This window comes from Aspergillus ochraceoroseus (assembly GCF_002846915.1).
Source record: "Aspergillus ochraceoroseus IBT 24754 chromosome Unknown P175scaffold_14, whole genome shotgun sequence".
Taxonomy (NCBI): domain Eukaryota; kingdom Fungi; phylum Ascomycota; class Eurotiomycetes; order Eurotiales; family Aspergillaceae; genus Aspergillus; species Aspergillus ochraceoroseus.
This window is the reverse complement of record NW_024468489.1, coordinates 107,492-126,915: the sequence shown is the minus strand read 5'-3', so window position 1 is coordinate 126,915 and position 19,424 is coordinate 107,492. Positions and strand designations below refer to the sequence as shown.

General features: G+C 46.2%; 9 protein-coding genes across 9 annotated transcripts; 7 read left to right on the top strand and 2 right to left on the bottom strand.

The window, feature by feature from the left end:
• Positions 1-242: 242 nt before the first annotated feature.
• On the top strand, positions 243-917 carry P175DRAFT_0505439 (uncharacterized protein). The gene has a single exon (XM_040898095.1). The coding sequence runs from the start codon at positions 446-448 to the stop codon at positions 758-760; it is 315 nt and encodes a 104-aa protein (XP_040748333.1). The 5' UTR covers positions 243-445; the 3' UTR covers positions 761-917.
• A 682-nt stretch (positions 918-1,599) lies between these two features.
• Positions 1,600-2,428, top strand: P175DRAFT_0541612 (uncharacterized protein; the record flags this gene model as incomplete). The annotated part of the gene is made up of 2 exons (XM_040900355.1): positions 1,600-1,940; positions 2,012-2,428. Coding segments are annotated over 2 exons (576 nt in total), but the record flags the coding sequence as incomplete, so codon positions are not given.
• A 781-nt stretch (positions 2,429-3,209) lies between these two features.
• On the bottom strand, positions 3,210-3,473 carry P175DRAFT_0124069 (uncharacterized protein; the record flags this gene model as incomplete). Its single annotated transcript, XM_040892384.1, has 1 exon — positions 3,210-3,473. A coding segment is annotated over one exon (264 nt), but the record flags the coding sequence as incomplete, so codon positions are not given.
• Positions 3,474-4,048: 575 nt separating this feature from the next.
• P175DRAFT_0512729 (uncharacterized protein) lies at positions 4,049-4,375 on the top strand (the record flags this gene model as incomplete). The annotated part of the gene is made up of 3 exons (XM_040898706.1): positions 4,049-4,114; positions 4,151-4,211; positions 4,245-4,375. 3 exons carry the CDS (start codon positions 4,049-4,051, stop codon positions 4,373-4,375), a joined length of 258 nt encoding a protein of 85 aa, XP_040748330.1.
• A 681-nt stretch (positions 4,376-5,056) lies between these two features.
• Positions 5,057-5,533, top strand: P175DRAFT_0505437 (uncharacterized protein). The gene has a single exon (XM_040898094.1). The coding sequence runs from the start codon at positions 5,158-5,160 to the stop codon at positions 5,335-5,337; it is 180 nt and encodes a 59-aa protein (XP_040748329.1). The 5' UTR covers positions 5,057-5,157; the 3' UTR covers positions 5,338-5,533.
• A 1,039-nt stretch (positions 5,534-6,572) lies between these two features.
• P175DRAFT_0124054 (uncharacterized protein) lies at positions 6,573-8,352 on the top strand. Its single transcript, XM_040892383.1, has 2 exons — positions 6,573-6,677; positions 6,759-8,352. Exon 2 carries the CDS (start codon positions 6,817-6,819, stop codon positions 8,206-8,208), a length of 1,392 nt encoding a protein of 463 aa, XP_040748328.1. The 5' UTR covers positions 6,573-6,677; positions 6,759-6,816; the 3' UTR covers positions 8,209-8,352.
• On the top strand, positions 8,113-9,542 carry P175DRAFT_0519609 (uncharacterized protein). The gene is made up of 2 exons (XM_040899115.1): positions 8,113-9,022; positions 9,103-9,542. Exons 1-2 carry the CDS (start codon positions 8,414-8,416, stop codon positions 9,334-9,336), a joined length of 843 nt encoding a protein of 280 aa, XP_040748327.1. The 5' UTR covers positions 8,113-8,413; the 3' UTR covers positions 9,337-9,542.
• Positions 9,329-13,691, bottom strand: P175DRAFT_0541602 (uncharacterized protein; the record flags this gene model as incomplete). The annotated part of the gene is made up of 2 exons (XM_040900354.1): positions 9,329-13,273; positions 13,329-13,691. The coding sequence occupies 2 exons, from the start codon at positions 13,689-13,691 to the stop codon at positions 9,593-9,595; spliced, it is 4,044 nt and encodes a 1,347-aa protein (XP_040748326.1). The 3' UTR covers positions 9,329-9,592.
• Positions 13,692-14,114: 423 nt separating this feature from the next.
• Positions 14,115-19,405, top strand: P175DRAFT_0536497 (uncharacterized protein; the record flags this gene model as incomplete). Its single annotated transcript, XM_040900312.1, has 2 exons — positions 14,115-14,169; positions 16,281-19,405. 2 exons carry the CDS (start codon positions 14,115-14,117, stop codon positions 19,403-19,405), a joined length of 3,180 nt encoding a protein of 1,059 aa, XP_040748325.1.
• Positions 19,406-19,424: the final 19 nt, after the last annotated feature.

Below are 19,424 nucleotides of genomic sequence, written 5' to 3'. Positions count from 1 at the left end.
ACGGCTACGCCGTGACAATAGCAATACATAACTATCCAGTGTATTTAGGCCACCATTTCCTTCTAGATCTCCATGCTTCCTCCAAGCATCTCTCCATCTCCTAGTTAGACCTAATTGAATCCATTTCGGTCAACCTTCTACTGTCATAGTTTGACAGACCTTTCATCATAAAATAAAGAAACTATAAAAGGACCTGCTGAAGCCTTCACTTGCTTTGGTTACGTAGCCGCGGCCGAAGCAGGCAGTTTTTCACCGCCTAGGCAGTCGTGCCACGGCCCCACTGGTCCTGATTATCCAAGCATGGCAATATTTACATTATTTCATCTCCATCTCCATCTGTTACCTCTATCTCAATCCTGCTACTATGGTGTGAACCAATATAATACTGTATCAGCTAGAAAGCTCTGTCTTGACACCTTTTTAGCTCAGCGGTAAAGTTCGACATATGGCTTATCCTCCATATTTTAGCAATATCGCCTCTAAGTCAGCATTCAACGCTCGCTTCAAGTCTGAGAATGGCAAGCCTTTTGCTGAACTAGACAGTGTATCCGCCAGTCACTGGGGACAGCCCCATCTACTCGCCTGTCGTGTAATACGGCGGAAGGCTCAAGCCAACTTGCTTCCGATTATCTCTAATTATGCAGCCAACTCAGACTTGCAGTCTCCGCCCAATGAGATCAAAACTTTTTTGCAAGGCCCCAATCCCGCTCATATAACACAAAGCAAGCATTTTCTGGTGCAGAAGGCAGGTTATATGTGAACCAATATAATACTATATCAGCTAGAAAGCTCTGTCTTGACACCTTTTTAGCTCAGCAGTAAAGTTTGACAGTTATGAGCCTAGGAGGTAACTATATTTGGTACCTATAACTTCCTCTAAAAAACCCTTGATATTACAAGTTTAACTCTGAGATAGTGCACGCCTTAAAAAATAGAAAAAATATAACCAGCACCGATAGCCTATAGCAACAGACCTATTACAACAACAGACCTACAGCAACTAGCCTACAACCTAAGCATAAGTCAGTATTAGAAGATATGACCGCAATTAGGAGGCACTAGAGCTACATATCCAGGGAAAAAACCAGCACAACAAAGATCTTACAAGGCTAGAACACCAGGCTTCAGCCATCAACTTAGCGAGAGTATACCTATCCAGGACGGAAATACCAGTCTTTCCCCCCTGGGGGGGTGTGTGAACCAATATACTATATCAGCTAGAAAGCTCTGTCTTGACACCTTTTTAGCTCAGCGGTAAAGTTTGACATTATGGAATCTCACCTGGTCAGGTCTGGGCAGTAATGGCCATGTTGAAGCAACAAATAGTCAAGCAAGAGGCACCCTCTATACAAGCTCAAGAAAAACCTGAATCTGAATCTGACAAACCTGAATGTGAATGCAACAAAACTACAGAGGAAAGTCTGCCCAAGCCACACGTCAGATAAAGAACATCCCATGCAGAATTCACTGATTCTAGCATAATGCAAGTCAATACTACTGCTTTCTAGTTCATTCCATGGTTCCCAGACTTCGTCTCTGGGCTATGTTGACTCTCATACATACTATTTGGGCATAGGTCCTGAAGACAACACCGTATGACTAGCATCTTGTGTCATTCGATACATTCTATACTTCGCTTCATCGCAAGACTCCGCATCGGACTCGAACGTGGTCGAGTTTCAGGATGCTAAAATTCAACTAGCACGTAAAATAGTCATCAGAAATCAGCAAATTGTTGCACTGGATGACAGTGGGTTATGTTTGCGGCAGCAAACCTCAGATGAAGGGTTCATTCTTGCAAAGAGCCATGTAGCAATCTTAGAAGCAAAACCGCAATTCCAATGTCTAGAAGGCAGCCGACCAGTTATCTCGGATGGATGTTTTGGCCAGATGGTATGCGAAGCATTAGCGGCCAGGCTGTCAGATAATTCACAAAAAAGGTAAGGTTCCCTGGCCACTAGCTTTGCCTGTATGTCACCTGAGGTCCAGTCTAGTCTAATAATTAGGCCAGCATTATAATCATTCATTGTACGCAGCATTACATGTGCTTTCTTCAAATGGACACGAGCGACGCTTATATTGCTGATTTTGAAAGCGCCACGCCCAAGCAGATGCTGAACATGTTTTCAACGCCTTGGTTTGATCTCACCAAGAGAAGTGGAAGGGAGGGTGTATTGATAAATATTATTGGGATCATGCGTCGGGCAATAGATCCTGGTTCTCCAGATCCTGGTCCTCCAAGCTAAGTCACATAAGCATAATGTTTAGCAAATTCGACAAGCCCGCTAAGAAGAGAAAATGTCCTGTTTCTCTATTAACAGTATGAGTTGCAAGGCAGGATGCCAGAAAGGGGAATTTAATGCCACATGGCATATCTGTGAGGTTCCAGGAACAGGAGTTTCCTGGCACCCCTAAAGTAAAAACTCCGGGTTCTATAGTAGTCTTCCGCTGTCATGCATAGCTAGCTTATATATTATTAAGTAAGAGTTATACTCGTGTGCATAAATGGATCTTGCTAGGTAGTAATTTTGATAATATGGTGGTCATTAGGCCAACAGGTTCATAATAGCATGGATGAACGACCGAGTAGGTCTTGCATCTACCTGTGCTGGTCGCCTGGTACAATAACCCAAGACCTACGCACTCAGTCATACCGCTCGAGTCATCATAATCATAATAAGGTTGTCCGAAGGAATAGTAAAATTTTGGTCAAGAGGTACTCTTCCTCTATATACTAATACTATTCTATAGTCTTTTTAGATCTATATAGGCCTCTAGTAAGGTAGTAAAGATACCTGCTTAATATTATGCAGGCGTAAGGTATTAAAATAAAATAATATCTAGAAATAACTAATTCTTTTTAACCAATGTATTATACATTTTTCAGTATCAAATTACTGGCATTAAACTAGCGTTTTCAAAAACCCCTCTGCCGGCATGGAAAGTCTTAATAACTACCTTGATTGTCTGTACGTATATTGAGAAAGCGCGATTATGCAACAACTCTGCGCTGATCAGACCTTATGGGAAAGAGCACTCAGCAGTTACACTCTATTGGAGCCAGTTATGAAAAGTCTATCTATTGCCAGCATAAATAATTGGCTGGCAAAAGCAATAATGAAGACCTTGCTGCTATATCTCACGAAGCCTTTTATTATATTAGACTCCTTTTTTTATAGTTATACCCCCTCAGAGAAAACATGTTGAGGGTCTTGAAGTAACTCGAGAAAGCATTTTTCCAGAGAGGGCTTTACAACAGGTTGTTCCAGAAACAAACCCCCGGCAAGCGCATTGCACCAGTACCGGCGAAAGATAATGACTGCAAGTACCAACTTCGTCTTGATGCAGGGGAATCTAAGGACGGGAAAAATAATATCCAAGAATAATGCCCTTGCCAGGTTTAGGCAGAAAAACGGAACACATGCTAATTTGGCGTCAGGATAGATTACCCTAAATATCCCACTGGAGATTGCTCGAAAATCTGGGGATAAAATGGCAAACCAAGCCAAGGAGAAGCTTGACTAAGGCTATCTATGTACTATACTCTCCCGCAAATTACGGTAAACAACTAATAGGTTGATTTAGTATTCTCAATTCTTCAGGACGAAATAATGGTGTCAATGGAACTGTGGCCCAATTTTCAATGTTAACTTTGGATCTTGAATCTCTGATGGTACCCCATATGATCGCGGAGACTTAGTCGTCGGAGGATATTAGCCCAATTCACCCAGCCTACTCTATGGCACACTGATCTCCATATTGGCAGGCAATATTTTCATTGCGCCTGATAAGAACTCATAGATTGTGTTACTAATTGATTTCCAGTCATTGTCTATCCTTCCATTATTTCTTCAAGTCCAATAGCCGGTGTTTCTGAGGCCTCCTCGGGATTATACAGGAGGACTTGTACATCCCAAGCTCCCTAGTAACTTTTAGCTAGTTGGATAAAGAAAGCAAAACAATTGCTTTAAATAAATGGTCCCAGGCTAAAGAAGCAAAAGTATATAAAGTTTCTACTCTTCTTAAAGATATAGTTGCGCATAATACAATGAATATACCTCGCGTTTTCCAAGAACTTTTTATCCACTGTGGGGAAATATCTGACACTGGATTAGTCCTACTCCGGGAATGCTTAATAGAGATCTTTTAGAACTGGTCAAGTTTGGGGTTCACTGGAAAATGCCCGTATGCATTTAGCAACGAGGAGATAAGTGCGCACGAACGCTAATTTGCTGAATATGAAGTCTGGAATAAGGTGCAACAGCTTGCTCAAGAATCCCTGGACACTGATGCCGATAGATGGGTGGCTCCACAGCTTGATATTCAGGAAAAACAAAGGCAGAATACGGAGCTATTATCCTTATTCATCGAGTGATGGCGGGGGAAAGAACCCCAGATAAAGTAAGAGTGATGTGGCCCTTTCCAGAGTCATTAATAGCAGATACCTGTTATATTACACACCAATGATTATGAATTTTTTTGGCAGTAAGACTAACTGTATGGTTATATAGGTGTTGATAAGGATTTTTTCCTGCAAAATAATCATCTAATATAAAGAAACTATGTTTATTGATAGAATCCTGTAATATATATTATGCGGTAGACTGGTTAATTCTTATAGTAGCTTCTATATTGCCCTTAGATTAGACTATAAACAAGATGTCATAAGGTCTTGCAAGAATAGATTTTCGAGGTATTTAAATGCCTTACCCCATTAGATATTTATGGCAAATCTCAAATATTAAATATCTTAAATCCTCCACTATTTAGAACTTCGCTCTTCCAGCCACATGCACAAGTGCCGTTCCCGGTTCCATTCTAATTTCCATAATTTAGACATTTCCAGACCATGGCACTCATTAAGCTGGAAGCTAGAGACAATAAATCATGGTCTGTGAGTGTGATAAGCAGCCACAGTACTTGACTTACTTTGATTATTCGTCAACAGGGTTACACGGCCCAGGAATCTTAGGGCTCGTGTGCCCTTATAAGATACATGGCTATAGACTAATATTATTCTCTGTTTCCTCCTTCTATATGAATCAATATTCATTCCCCTGCCACAAGACCGAAATAATATACTCAACAGACAAGGAATGGCTAGAGAAATACAGGCCTGAAGCTTTACCTGTTCCACCATTTGATCGATATATCTACATGCTCGCGGACCATGTTATGAAAAAAAGGCTCGAGCCTGGTGAGCTTGGTTTTGATGGTTATCAGCCTGACCTGTTGACAATTTCGCAAAATTATGAAAATGAACTACGCACGCTGGAGATTGTTCGTCAGTACACGAGTATTCCAGCACCGAAGCTCGTACACAAAGGGAATGGGTAAGTAGTAATTCAAGTATGGTTCAAAAGTGTAACTAATTGGAATAGATTCAATGTTTTTGAGAGAATCCCAGGCGTCACGGTTTTTAAAGGTCTAGTTTGGGATAATACACCAAGACAACCCTTCTAGTCTACCAGTATTATCACATATGGATTGGGATCTCTCAAACATTGTATTGCATCCAAATCTGGATGCAGTTGCGGGGGTCATTGATTGGGAAAGAGCAGCTTTCTTTCCGGAAGGCGGGAGAAGTATCCATCGCATGTGCCATTAGTGGCGTGGATGGGAGACCCTGTTTGACGGTATTTAATTCCCAGTAGAGAATTAAGAAATTTCCACATTGGGACCATATATGTTGAAAGTTGACGGACATCCTACTGATTAAACCCACAAAATATGACGCATTGCAGCAGCCGAATCGAACCCCCGGAGCAGGAAGAGACGCCACTTGGTTTGGACCAATCCTAATTCTGTAGGGCGATATGGATAAATGCTGTGGGATTTGCCATTCCAGTACATAGGGGACAATAATTTGAATATCGCACTAGAATAATATGCAATCTACTAAACCAATACAGAATAAAATACCCGAGTCATACCAAAATCAAGCTATGAAAACAGTTTGAAAACATTCAATTTTATATCAGTGTTTTCGGCGGAGATTCTTATTATCTGAAAATGGATTATATTCTGCAAAGGAAGCTCTTCTAAGCTCCTGTTAAGAACCTCTTTCTTTTCACGTCTAATGGTCATTCAAATTGGTAGTCCCTATATGGATCTCCGGATACCTTTTTTTTTTTTCTTTCTTTTTTTGCACGTTGTTTCCGAGCCCGGGATCCAGGATTTGACCTGGATAGCGTTATTCGGAAACCTGGGGCGTCCTGCGGCTTTATTGGACTACTTTGGACTTGGTGTTATCATAGTAATAGCGCTATATTCTAGTGTCCCCACTGGAATGGCAAATCTTCTACTCCGTATCCCGTACAGAATCCGTAACTCCCTGTGCGGTTTAGTCATGGCTTGGGGAGCGGCACTGGACGGGTTAGGTGGCCTTCAACTTCCTTGCCCGCATTGAGCTTCACTTTTCTGTAAAGGCCAGAATGACCGCGACATGTTCTGTCTGGTGGACCAACTTGGGGTCAAAGGGATAGTCAGTCCAAGAGAAGATCGAGATGGCCTACCAGTCAATCTTCTTGTCCTTTTGTCTCCTCGCCTTTTGGTACCGGGGAGGAGGTTGTTCCCGGAATGCAGGCTCCGGGATAGCGGCGGTTCCCCGGGATCAATATCAGAATCACTGGCTTATCTACTACGCGTGATACGCTTAACCTAGCTAATATAATCGGGTAATGGATCAGCTTATCGGGGCTCCTCTTGTCTCTCCCCGCCTCATCTTGTCATCCCTAATCTTCTCTCCATTATGGCAGTCAACTCCCTCCAAATAACACCTCTTAAATACAAAAAGACCTCCTCTCCCTGTTCGTCATGGTGGCATCAAAGTTACGGGTCCGTTTTGCGCCGATCAAGTTCCACAATACTCCAGCCCCTAACTCGATTGATCAACCGGAACCCAAGCAGCGTTCTCGAGAGCGAAGCCGCCAGGGTTGTCGGGAGTGCCGTGCCCATCGGGTCAAGTGTGATGAAACCTACCCCGTCTGCCGCCGATGTGAACGTCGCGGATTCATCTGTAGGTCTGTTCCACGCCTCACACAATGGCAGGTTGAAGTCCCCTGCATGCTGTTGGCCCTGGGGGATATCGTGAACAAGCGGTTGATGCAACACTGGTTTGAGAAGACGAGCCAAATGATGGCGATCGACCCCAATGAAAACTCCCTCTCCTTCCTGATGACCCGATATTTCGCCGAATCTCCTTCCCTGTTGCACATCTGCCAATCGTTCAGTGCGAGTCACGAGTCTTATTTCCCATGTCGAGGTCCTATCATCGCCCTCGAGGAAAGAGGCAAAGCTCTGCAAAAATTTCGCCAGGACTTGGAAATCTCCGAGAAATCTTGCACAGAAGCCGCCTTTTTCACTACCATTTTGTTGGCATGTTCATCTTACTGGGTAGAGCATGATGTGATGGATTTTGGCCACGCGCATTTCGTAGGCGCACGGACGATCTTAGAGCGTCTCCTGGAACTCCGGCAGTCCGCCAGCGAAATCAGCCAGAGTACACAGTTCATGGTCGGGGTTTATCTTTTCTGGGACATGGCGACATCTTTTCTAGTACATAGCTCGGAGCAAACCCCCTTGGGGACGCCGTTGATGGCAGATGCTGTCCAGCGAATTGGCACCTCCTACCATCCCATGTATGGCTACTGCACAGAAATCTTATATCTCCTGGGGATTGTTGGTCGGTACTACAGAAAGGTGCTAGACACTGGACGACGTGACCCATTCCTCGAAGTCGAACTGGAAACCAAGTTGCTACTTTGGAGCGCGCCGAAGCATAGCAACCAGCCCATCTCATTGCTGGCCGAAGCATACCGAAAGCAAGGTCTCTTGATGATTTCCCTCGCCCGGGCCCACATCCCCCTTCTCGACCGCGATCTGACAGAATCGGAAGGGAGGAGCGTGATTGTTCAGCACGCCAGAGACACCCTGGCCTACCTGATGAAGGTCCCATCTACCTCATGGTCTTTAAACTTTCAGTCTATTCCTCTGATCATTGCCGGGTCGGAGTTGACGGAGGAGGAGGTGTCTCTTCGACAATGGGTGCAGGAACGCCTTCGGGTGATCTATTCACTCAACCGGTGCCCGGTGAGTCTATGGGCGATTGAGCTGCTTGAAGATGTATGGGCCCTGCACGATTCAGGAATCATGATCTCCTGGCTGGAGCGAATGTTGGCAAAAGGACAACGACTGTTATTAGGTTAGGACACAAGTGACTCTTTCTAGATCTGAGCCCATGATAGTAAAGCTGTAATTATAAAAACCGCTCTAAGATCTCGGTATCCCGGATGGGGCAGTTCCGAAGAATATGACGTCACCGCTGACTGGGGCAATAAATCAACAACACCTGGCAAATTTCTCCTTCTCTTCCTCCTCCTCCTTCTCCAATTGTCCCACATTGTGAATCGAGATGATCCCTCGCCAGGCGTTCAAGCCATATCTGGCCGAATTCCTCGGTACTGCCCTGTTGATTGTGATTGGTGATGGAGTCGTCGCCCAATGCCTGCTGTCCGACTACCAATATGGCACCTGGTTATCCATTAACCTCGCCTGGGCCTCGGCGGTCTGTCTCTCCTGCTACTTATCCGATCCTAGCCCAACCATCAACCCCGCTGTGACTCTCTGCCTGGCGATCGTACGTCCATCGGCAGGACAGTGGAAAAGGATCCCGGCCAAGCTGGCGGCACAGTTCCTGGGCGGCTTCGTGGGTGCTGCCATCGTCTACATCAATTACCGCTCCGCCATCCATGCCTGGGACCCCGAATATACTATTCCCGGGGGATCAATCCTGAGCCCGCGCGGCCACCATTCTGCCGGGATCTTCTCGACCTATCCCGCGGCCGTCTTCGAATCCAATTGGGAGGCTGCGTTTTCCGAGATGTTGGGCGCCGCTGTGCTGATGTTTGGCTCGCTCAGTATCTCAGATCCAGGGAATGCCCATCGGTTTCCGGCTCCGCAGATGTCTCTTTTCGTGCTTCTGCTGATGATCGGGGCGGCCTTGGGGTGGCAGACTGGTTACGTAGGTTTTTTTTTTTTTTTTTTTTCCCGGTTCACCAGATGATCGAAGTGATAACTAATGCAATGGTAAATCGTGATCAGGCTATTAATCCCGCCAGAGACTTTGGTCCGAGATTGTTCTCGGCAATTATTTATGGCAGGGAAGTCTTTACCGCAGCCAACTACTATTTTCTAGTTCCGCTTTTTGCCCCGATTGTCGGCTGTATTATCGGCGCCACAACCTACGACGCCATGCTATTTGAAGGAGACGGATCGTGGATTGCGGATACACTGGACAAAGCGGAGGGTCGCGGGTCCCTGCGACTGGAGGAGTGATTGATGGTTGCGCTTGGAAGAGCTAAATGATAGACTTTGCTAGAACAGTGTTAGAATTAGAGATATAGACTGTGTATAGGGTGAACGGAAGGAGTGAATTATAAGATTAGATTAATCTGGCGATCTAGATGATGCAAAAACCATCCCATGGAAGATTCATGCATTTAGCAAGGCAATTATCCGGATATTGTATCGATTGTACCCTGCTTACTCTATCCTATTGTAGAACAGGGAAAAGAATCCAATTCTAATGATTCTAACTAGTCCGCATGAACCCCTCCACAACCGTCTGCAGCCCATCGGCAACGGCAAACTCTTTGGATGCCGCCGTCAGTCCAAACATTTGGTTAACTGCATTTCCAGTTCCGTCGGCCACAGGTTGCATCCACATCCAGCTCCCGGGTGGTGGATCAATCGGTAGAGCCACCGGCGCAGTACCAGTAGTAGTGGTTCCCGTGCTATTGACATCTCCCGGAATCAACAACGGCCCAGCTCGGAGAACGGTCTTCATGGCCTTGACTGCCCGGTCGAGCGCCCAGGGCGGCACCGTCAGCGTGGCCGTGGGCAGGATCCCCGAGAAGCCGTTGACACCTTGGAACGGATCGATTAGAGCGGCGTATATCTGCAGCTTTTCTGCATGAGCGGTAGCAAAGGCGTCGCTCGTCGAGGAGCTATAATCGGTAGGGTTGATCCAGTAGGGGTGGAAGGAGATGTTCTGTGTTGGAAGTATTGAGTCTGAAGAGGAACTGGCTGGATTGTTTCCATATGCACTGAACAATTTGCCAAAGTCAAAAGTGGAATTGTCCTCCTCCAGTGGAGTATACGCTACCAGCCCGTCGTGCAGACTGTGCCGATCCCCGAGTTTCAACGCAAACTCATAATCCAGCAAAGATTTAGTAGCCCTGCCAGGATAATCGGTCTGGTCGGGCATCGGCCGCGTGGCCAGCTCCAATGACCATCCCATCGAGACAAGCGCTAGAGGCCGTCCGATGAGCGCTGGGAGGGAATCCGCCTCGCCGGGGGCATGATGGATATGTTCGTTGGCGTCCACGACCATCTCCCACACACGGCCGAGGAAGTCCGTCGAGCCAGCCAAACGGGCCATGAACGCTGCGAGATCTTTATTGGTCGTATCCGGAGTTGTCTTGGCCAGGTTGCCCCCCGCGTTCAACCAGAGACTCGACGATATGAGGATCTCACCGCACAACTCTCCCTCGCCGTTCAAGATCTGCAGACTTTCGTCCTGGAAGTTACATACCACCCACCCCCAGATCGGTGACTCCCATTCTAGCAAGGGCCTCCAGGAGGAGGAAGAGGAGGAGGAGGAAGTGGAAGTATTGCCCCGATCATTCGTGGATAAGGTTGTCCTCGTCACCCACACTGCATTGAACCGTGCATCCTGATTGATGCGCGGGCCGAGCTGGAAGAATTGACAGCGGCCCTCAGGTTCTGCAAGCACTGTATTCGCAAATGCTCGACCCGGTAATGTCTCGTTGCGCTGGCACGCCAGTTCCTGACTGACGCTGGGATAAATCGGACGTAACGGTTGACCAGGCCGTGGGTCAAACGCACAAACCACCTGGCCGAACTTGTCAATGATATTCAACTTCGTGAACCGGACCTGCCCATGCGTAACGGGGTGAAAAAGGGCAAGGTCTGCTTCTTCTCCTTCTCGGGATACACCCTGGACCGGTAACAAGGCTGTATAAGGGGTGACGTCGGTCCCGGAACCCGCGGCAAGGAACTGCAGCACTGCCGAATGATCGTGAACAGAGAGCCGGGGGAACAGGGTTGACAGCCAGCTCGAGGCTGTTTCCTTTTTGTCAGCGTTCGGACCCGGGATCGCGTGTGTTCCGCGTACAAGCGTGAGCAGATGGTCGGCGAGCCCCTGCAGCTCAGCACAGAGAACATTGCTTAGCCCTGCAATCGCTTGGTCCACAGCCTTCCGTTGCTCGCCGGGAAGGATCTTCTCCAGCAGATCGGGACTCGACCGGCTGACTACCTGCTCGACCAGGGTGGTTAATGCACGCGCACCCTCAGGAAGGAGATTACCCCTGCCGCTGAGTCCGCGGCGAGTTGTCTCTGCCACGCTGGCAAGATCGACACTCTTGTTGATCCGGTAGCGGACAGTCCCAGAAGATGTCTCTTCCAGAATCCAGTGTTGATAGGGGATATGGAAGTAATCAGCCTCCCACTCGATGAACAGGGGGAACCATGTTTGTGCTGAATCATCATCGCCAGACCCTGTAGGCTTTGTCCATCCGTGCCGCAGGTCATCTACACAGGCATGGACCCATGAAGGCAAGTTAATCAGCTCATTCTGGAACAGCTGCCACGCGTCATCCTGGCCAGCTAACGCTGTCTGGCGCCGTGAAAACTGCGTGTTGAGCTGAACGGGGATCGTATCCTTCTCTGAGTCCTCGGGCCACCCGGATTCCATATCCGAGAGGAGAATCATCGGGTCTTGCGCCCTGAAGAAGCGACTGGACGCGATCTTTTCAACGGGGTTCCCTTTGCTTAGCGATGATATCAAATCTTGAAGAGCCTTTACAAGTCCTGGCCGTTTATGTTCCCCCGTCCCACCAGAGGACTCTTCTTCTTTCTCTCTCAGATGCAATATAAGTAATTCTGTCAGGATCTCTTTCACTCGCGTGCGTGTCTCAGGCAGATGCTCCCGATACCAGCTCCCCATGGTCTCAAAGCCGTCATCATCGACAGTCGCAGCAGCACCAGCCCCATCGGATTTATCACCGAATCCGGCTGCTCGGGCTTTCCACCACTCGCAGAACAGCAGATGCTGCAGGAGGCGAGAGTGTCGATGGGCAGCATCGAAAAGACGCTGAGCAGCGTTCAGCTGGTGCAGAAGGGGTGCCTGAGCTGCCTGAGGTGTTATGGTTGAAGCCTGACTGGATGCCTGGGGCTCATTCTTGCCCTCACTCCTCACCTTCCAGATATGTCCTCCATGCACCGGCTTGAACCCCGTAGTCTTCCCCTGCTGCGTCTTGCTGTTATCGTTCCCTTCATCTGCCGGATCCGCTGCAAGGACCTGCAGATGCCGAAACGCTGCTGCCAGCGCCGGATCCGCCTGAGTCTCCTTCGCCGGCGCCTCGAAGATCGCAGCCATCGCGTCGACCAGATCTGCTCCAATTGCTACCGGATGGGACTGTATAAACGCCTCGGCAGCCTTGTCGGCGGGGACTATTGCCGGTCTGTTCTTACGGGACCAGCGGAGATCTACCGTGCCATGACAGAGAGAGCGCAGCATCCCACAATCATCTGATAACCATTCTTGTTCCTCCTCCTCCTCCTCCTCTTCTTCTTCTTCCTCTTCTTCTTCTTCCTCTTCTTTTCTCTCGTCTCTGGACACTGCCTTTTCCTTCACAGCCAATGACAGTCCATGTGTCGAGAGAAGATCTTGATTTGTGCTTGCAGCTTCAGAACTGGTCGCAATGGGGTCATAGCGACGTAGAGCATGGTATCCCACAACCTGATACGAAATCTGCGCTGCCTCAAGCGTGCACAGACTATTACTTTCTGCTGAGAAGTATGTCAGATCATCATGCACGCCAAAAACATTCATCCCGTGGTGCTGAAAATCCGTGAACAACGGATTCGCCGAGTCTGCGAGTGTCAGGGGCAGATGGAAATCTGTAGTCGTACTCGCACTATCCGTATCATTTAATTGCTCCCTCCACTGTGATAACCGGTGCTTGATGCCCAGGAGAACTCCATGCTGTGCATCAGGAGTCCCCTTGTGGTCTATAAAGGGGGCCGCTTCGGTGTCGAGATCCAAACCAGCCAGGTCGGTTGGATTCACGTTCAGGCGACGGATCCGGTTGCTTTCCACGACGAATGCTAAATATTTTCCTGTGCGAAGCGTGGGGGTACTTTCATCCACACGGCGGATAATGACCCATCTGTCTGGAAGTGCAGTGAACTACAATCTACAGTGAGATTCAAGACTATCGTTAATATTATAGGGCGCGTCTTACTTCTGAATCTCCAGATATTCCCCTCTCTTTCTTTTTGTCAGTATGTGCCGCTCCTTGTGCACTTTCAGTCGCCATGACACCGACACGAAACGGCTTCGGCACCGTCCAGTGCAGGTAGATGCCTAGCCGGTCTTGTCGTGCCGTTCCTGTGTCGAGATCCGACAGACGGGTATTGATGCTCGCTGGAAACGAGGCACGCAGACTGAGATGCGGGATCGCATCGTGTTGGAGGCGCGGGCCGGGTTCAAGAGAGGAGTAGTCGGGGGGTGAGAAGGGCGCGATAAAGGCCTTACCCTGGTTGATCACGGCTTCGTTGAGCTGGAAGGCGTCAACCTGTAGGGGGATGACCACAGCGAGGGGCATCTCACCTCGTCTCACGTCTCTAGCCGAGCGCGTCCAGTCTAGAGAGCTGTGAGAATGAATGTCTTGACTAGACTCCTCTAGTATATAACACTGTGGATGTGAGCAACTATAGACTCGGCTATTTTTACCATGGACTACCTGTTCCGGGGCACGGGCACCTGTCTCTTGTATACTCCACCTGTTCAGCTGGTGGCGCCCTGTATCCTGCAGACTATAGTCGTTGATACTACTAGTCGGAGCTTGTAATGTACTGTACTATTATAGATATCCTGATATTACTAGTAGATACTGGTAACAGCTTACCGTACCTTTGTAAATACAGCTACTATACTATCCTCGATTCATATAAATAAAGCCCATTAGATATGATTGTCCAGGCCTCTTTCACGGGTTACTGCGCTCTTTTGTATAGACAAACTCCTCATGAGGCTGCACTCCTTCTTCGAGCCTGGCCTCCGGGCCAAGGACACTACGTACAGTTGGTGATCACCTGACGCCTGGTCCCACCTGACGCCCGATTTCACCACCACCAGCAATATTAAATATGAAGTAATTTAACCACATATAATTATTATTATCACGTGATCTTTTAGTAAATAAATATAGTTATTATTAAGACTCTATATATAGTTTTTAATTAGTCTAAAAGTACTATAGGAGCTGGATCTCACAGCCTTAATAATTTACTATTAGAGGGGCCTCTAGGACTTCTATAAGTATTATTAGCCTGATTTCTATAGATTTTTGCTAGTATAAAGCTTTAGAAATCTTTTTTAGAGACTTCTTTACCTGCTAGAAGTTATTTTAAAGCTAGTAATCTACCTCCTTTACTAGATAAGTATCCTCCTTTTATTATTTCTTTTACTCTACCTCTAGTAGCTATAATTTTTACTAGAATACTTAATTTCTCTTTTACTTTTTAAGTAAGTATTATTTCTCCTCTTTAACAAGCTATTAATAGACCTTTTCTTATTCCTTTAATACCTTAGTAAGTTATATAACTTTATTTTTCTATATTTAAAGATTATAAGCCTATTAAATCTTTTAAGAAAAGTAAAAAACTATACTATTATTTTTAAGAGCCATAAGCTTAAATTATAAGAGTTTTCTATATTAATACTTCTTCTTCTTATTCTAGAGGGCTAATTCAAGGCCTTAATAATATAATTTTAGGATAATATTCTCTATAGAGAGATAATATATTATTAAGCTTAATTTCTTGGTATTTTTATTATATATATTAGTAATAACTTAATTTAAAAGCTTCTTAATCTTCTACTAGTCCTCTACCTATAGAATAAAATATAAGAAATTACTTGAGGAGGGCTTAGAGTTATTCTACTTATTAAATTAAATTAGAATTATTTCTAGATTCAGCAGCTATATTCCTATAATTTGCTATAAAGAAAGGATATTTTTTATTAATAAGGCTTGTTCCTAGGCTAGCTAGAAGAGGTAGAAAAAGTCCTATTTAGTAATATAACTAAGGCCTATTAATTTATATAGAAAGTCCTTAAGATTCTTACTATAAGTAGTAGAGAGAGGGCTAAAGATCCTAATATTAAGTAATTATAATAAATAAGTTAAATAAGGTAGATATATTATTAATAAGATCTTATTAGTATTATAGTAATTAATAAACTTTATAGTAAGGTAAGATCTATAATTATTAAGGATAAGAAGCCTCTATTACCTGTATGTCTTGTTCTTAGTCTTGTGGTTAAATATATTAGTTAATTAGGTATATTCTAGCTTATTATTAGTCTAATTACTTGTAGAGGAGGTAAAGAAGTAAGAATAAAGCTTAAGATTAAAGTCTTGAAGCTAGGAATCTTATATATTACTAGTAAAAGTCTAGTAAATAAGATCTAGTAAGAAAGAGGTTCTATTAGTATAAATATAAGTAATTAAAGTTATTTACTTATAATTTTTATTTTATAGGTATTATTTAAGCTCTTCTCTAATTATATATTTCTACTTTAAGAAGATTCTAAGATCTTTAACTAGTATTTTAATAAGAAATCTTTTCTTATTTATATTATAAATATTCTCTAGCTATAGCTTATATTACTATATCTTCTAGCTTAATAACTTAAAATATAGAGTATATCTATATATAGAATTAGCTTATTTTTATATAGTATTAATAGCTATTATATAGGTTAAGATAAGATTATCTTAATAATACTTTATAAAGTGCCCAGGCTAGTATTTTTTAGGCTTCTTACTAGTAATTTCCTTTATAAAATTCTAAAGTATCTTATAGGATATAAAGAGGTCTTGCTTAGTAAGCTTATTAATATAGTTTATTAGTTCTTTTTTATATTAGTTAGTAAGAACTTACTATTACTTATATTAGTAGTCTTTAGAATGCTGTACCCTGTAGTGGCATCTTAATAGTATTATCTAATTAATACTAAACTCTTTCACAATCTTAGTATAATTAATTAAATCACTAATCTTTAACAAGTTGATTGCTTCTATCGCGGCTTTAATTAAACCTATATTAGTTAAGATATAAGTTATTGAAAATTATCAAAAAAACAGTTAGTAAGGGGAAATCGGGCGTCAGGTGGGACCGGGCGTCAGGTGATCACCGACTGTATACGTTAACGGCCAGACAATCACTCTCCAGCGGGAATCAAAAGCTCCCCTTGAAAACCTCTAAGATTCGCTTTACGGTCGATGCCCCTCGCTTCACCCTCCCTCCCAGCGATATCCATTCCATCTATCCTGCCCCAGGATCATCAGAGCATGCCCGGGTGCTTCCTCATGTCGTTCTTAACGATCCCCAGTTACCGTGGGAGAGATCGGGGGACCCTGAAAATCAGAACCACGCCAACGAGAATGACCAGAAGCCTACACGGCCGACTTGGATGGCCCTGTTAGTGTTTACCGCCGATGAGCTACAGGTTACTCCTCTAGCAAATAATAAAAATATTCCCTCAGCAACCCGGGCCTTGTCAGCGGTTGTATCGCAGTTAGCGCAGGCAGACAAGGCCGAGAGCTCCTTTCGCTGTCCGAACGTTAACGATCTCGACGCTGCGGATGAGACTGTCGCGAGCTATATTGTATTGAAGCGCGAGCTGTTCGAGCATCTTATCATGAGTAATATCAGCACGTTCGCGTATCTCTCGCACGTCCGCCGTGTTGCTGTGGCAGGCAGTGCGCATGTGTCCGACACGCCCGACGAACATCCCTTTAGTGTTGTGGTCTCACCCCGGACAGGACCTGTCGATGGCAAGGAACAGACCGTCTACGTGCATCTAGTATCTCTCGATGGCATCGTTGAAAATTTGAAGACTCGGTCGTTGACTGACTCCGTAAAAACCATCGGGGTGGTCTCATTATACGCGTGGACATACCGCATCTCACCAGGCGATGAGATTAGCTATCGCGACATTCTCTGCAGTCTGGACAAGGACAAACAGCCTCTCTGTCGACCGAAGAGCCTTCTCAATGATCTCGCCAAAGATGTAGCCAATTCATGGCTGGTCGAGAGACTGCGTCAGGGGTATACACTCACCCGCCACCGCACGCTTACTGGGGAGGCGACAGTCGCTTTCTACCGCGGCCCATTAACGCCCTCTTATCTTCCGCCAGGCCAATGCCCGCCCAGCGTAGCGGGACGAGAACTGCAGATCCTTGATCCTCACACGGGGATCATGGATGTGAGCTATAGCGTTGCGTGGGAACTGGGGCGGAATCTCGCGATTGCCGACAAGGCATTCACGGCTGCGATGCTCCGACTGCGCAGCGATATCATGGCTCAAGCAGTCAAAGATCCAGAGAAGAGTAAAAGTAAGGATACCTTTGCGGCTTTGAAGAGAACTCATAAGAGACCTGCCCTCTACACTGGTGTGTATCGGTGGGCGAATACGAAATCTTCTTTGTCTTCCTCTTCATTATCATCCTCATCTTTAGCTTCTCCTTCTTCCGCTCTTCCAGATCATGTTCGGAAATGGCTTGCGGATATGGCCACCAGCCAAGCCCAGCACGAACTTGAGAACAAGACAAATCAAGTATCCACTGACTGGCTGTTCGTCCTGCAATGGATACAGAAGAAACTTGCCCTCCAAGGCATCCCAGCCATCTATCTCTTCCCCGACCCGGCTGTGCTCCCGCTCGAAGCTTTACGGACGTTTTATATCGACGAGAACTGGACTGATGCGATGATCGATGGCGCACTCAGCATCGCCAACCACTCGACGACAAGTGACGATTTGGTCAAACGCGAAATCCGCAGTAGCTTCAACGTCTATTTGACTGCAATGCAAAAGGATCAAAAGCCAGACACGGCATATTCCTGGCGGCCAAGATGGGGTCTCGTCCTCCGCAGTCAGCTCGTGCGCGCATATCCCAATCTCCGGATCGAGAGAGAACACAAAGATTCCACAGATTTACCAGCAGCTTTCGCCACATTAAGTGAAGATACACTCATCTACTATCAAAGTGAGACGCCTGAGACGACAGAGGATGCGGCATTAATCATGATGCAGCCCTTCCACCACCAGCGCTTTTCGCTGGGCGACGACCTCGCGGGTGGGAAACTGGAGATGGCCTTCAAGCTCTTCACGCTTACTGAATCGGAGAAGGCTAGGGAGCGGATTGAGAGCAGTGACAATCGAGCTATATGGACGCCTGGTAGCAACACGGCTGTATTCAAGTGCAAGAATCCCGATGGATTCAAAGATGTGCCGTTGAAAGCAATATACGACTGGACCATACGATGTGTTGATATCAAACAGCTCATTCAATGCTGCCAGGATATTAACAAGGAGGTTCTCCAAGACCTGTCTGATGTCCAGGAGGATTCATCTGCGTATGTCGGTGTACAGTTGAACGATGAGATTCTCATGCTGCGGATGGAGTATAAAAGACCTGGCGGCATACAACCCCTTCAGCCACGCCTTTTGAATAATCCAGTCACCACGAGTCCCGAGAACAAGCTGGAGCCCGACAAAGAGAAAAATAAAGAGCCCAAAAAGAAACGAAAGACACCCTTCATCCCTGAACCCCCGCTCATCAAGGCCGCGCTCCTCCCCCCGGTCCAAGGCTTCAATCTCGATGCCCTGAAGCCCGCGATCCCTTCCATACCTAAGAATGACGCCGCATACAACAATCTCCTCCCGATAACAAGCTCACAACTAAGCAAGATCTGCTCGCCTCTTCTCGAACAACCACGCCGCAATCTCCCCGCCGGCGCACCTATTACCCTAGACCTCCTCTTCTCCCTCACCGCCATCGCAGACGTGCGTCAAGATCTCTATCTCGGAGAGGTGAACGTATATCTGCCCATGGGGACGATCAACACCAACCTCCTTCAACCAATCACCTCCCGACCAAAGATGCGTATGATCGGTCCGGGACGGTTATGGGATATCACCTGCAGGTTGGTCATGGGGAAACGACATCGGATTGATCTACAGGGAGACTGGAGCTTGGAGGACGCGACAGATGGACACGATCAGAGGTATCTGGGGGTGACTATTTCGCCGTTGAATGTACAGAAGTACCCGCTGCATCTTCTGCGACATCCGCAGCTGAGCTTTCTCTTGCAAGAGATGAAAATCAATCCCTTGCCTTGTGAGCGGGTGCCGTTGCTGGTTGAGGAGGCTTATTTCAGGGCAACGGAGGAGGAGGGCGTATATGAGGATGTTGGGAGGGTTAGGGGTGTTGTTGGAGTGACTAGAGAGGATTGCCAATGGAGGTGAGAGGCCTTAATAGGTATAT

What these genes read in the sequence shown, in the direction of transcription:
- P175DRAFT_0505439 (XM_040898095.1), top strand. Translation starts at nt 446, where the DNA reads ATGGCTTATCCTCCATATTTTAGCAATATCGCCTCTAAGTCAGCATTC.
- P175DRAFT_0505437 (XM_040898094.1), top strand. Translation starts at nt 5,158, where the DNA reads ATGCTCGCGGACCATGTTATGAAAAAAAGGCTCGAGCCTGGTGAGCTT.
- P175DRAFT_0124054 (XM_040892383.1), top strand. Translation starts at nt 6,817, where the DNA reads ATGGTGGCATCAAAGTTACGGGTCCGTTTTGCGCCGATCAAGTTCCAC.
- P175DRAFT_0519609 (XM_040899115.1), top strand. Translation starts at nt 8,414, where the DNA reads ATGATCCCTCGCCAGGCGTTCAAGCCATATCTGGCCGAATTCCTCGGT. An exon ending in TGGGGTGGCAGACTGGTTAC is followed by an intron (nt 9,023 to 9,102) that starts GTAGGTTTTTTT and finishes AATCGTGATCAG; the next exon opens with GCTATTAATCCCGCCAGAGA.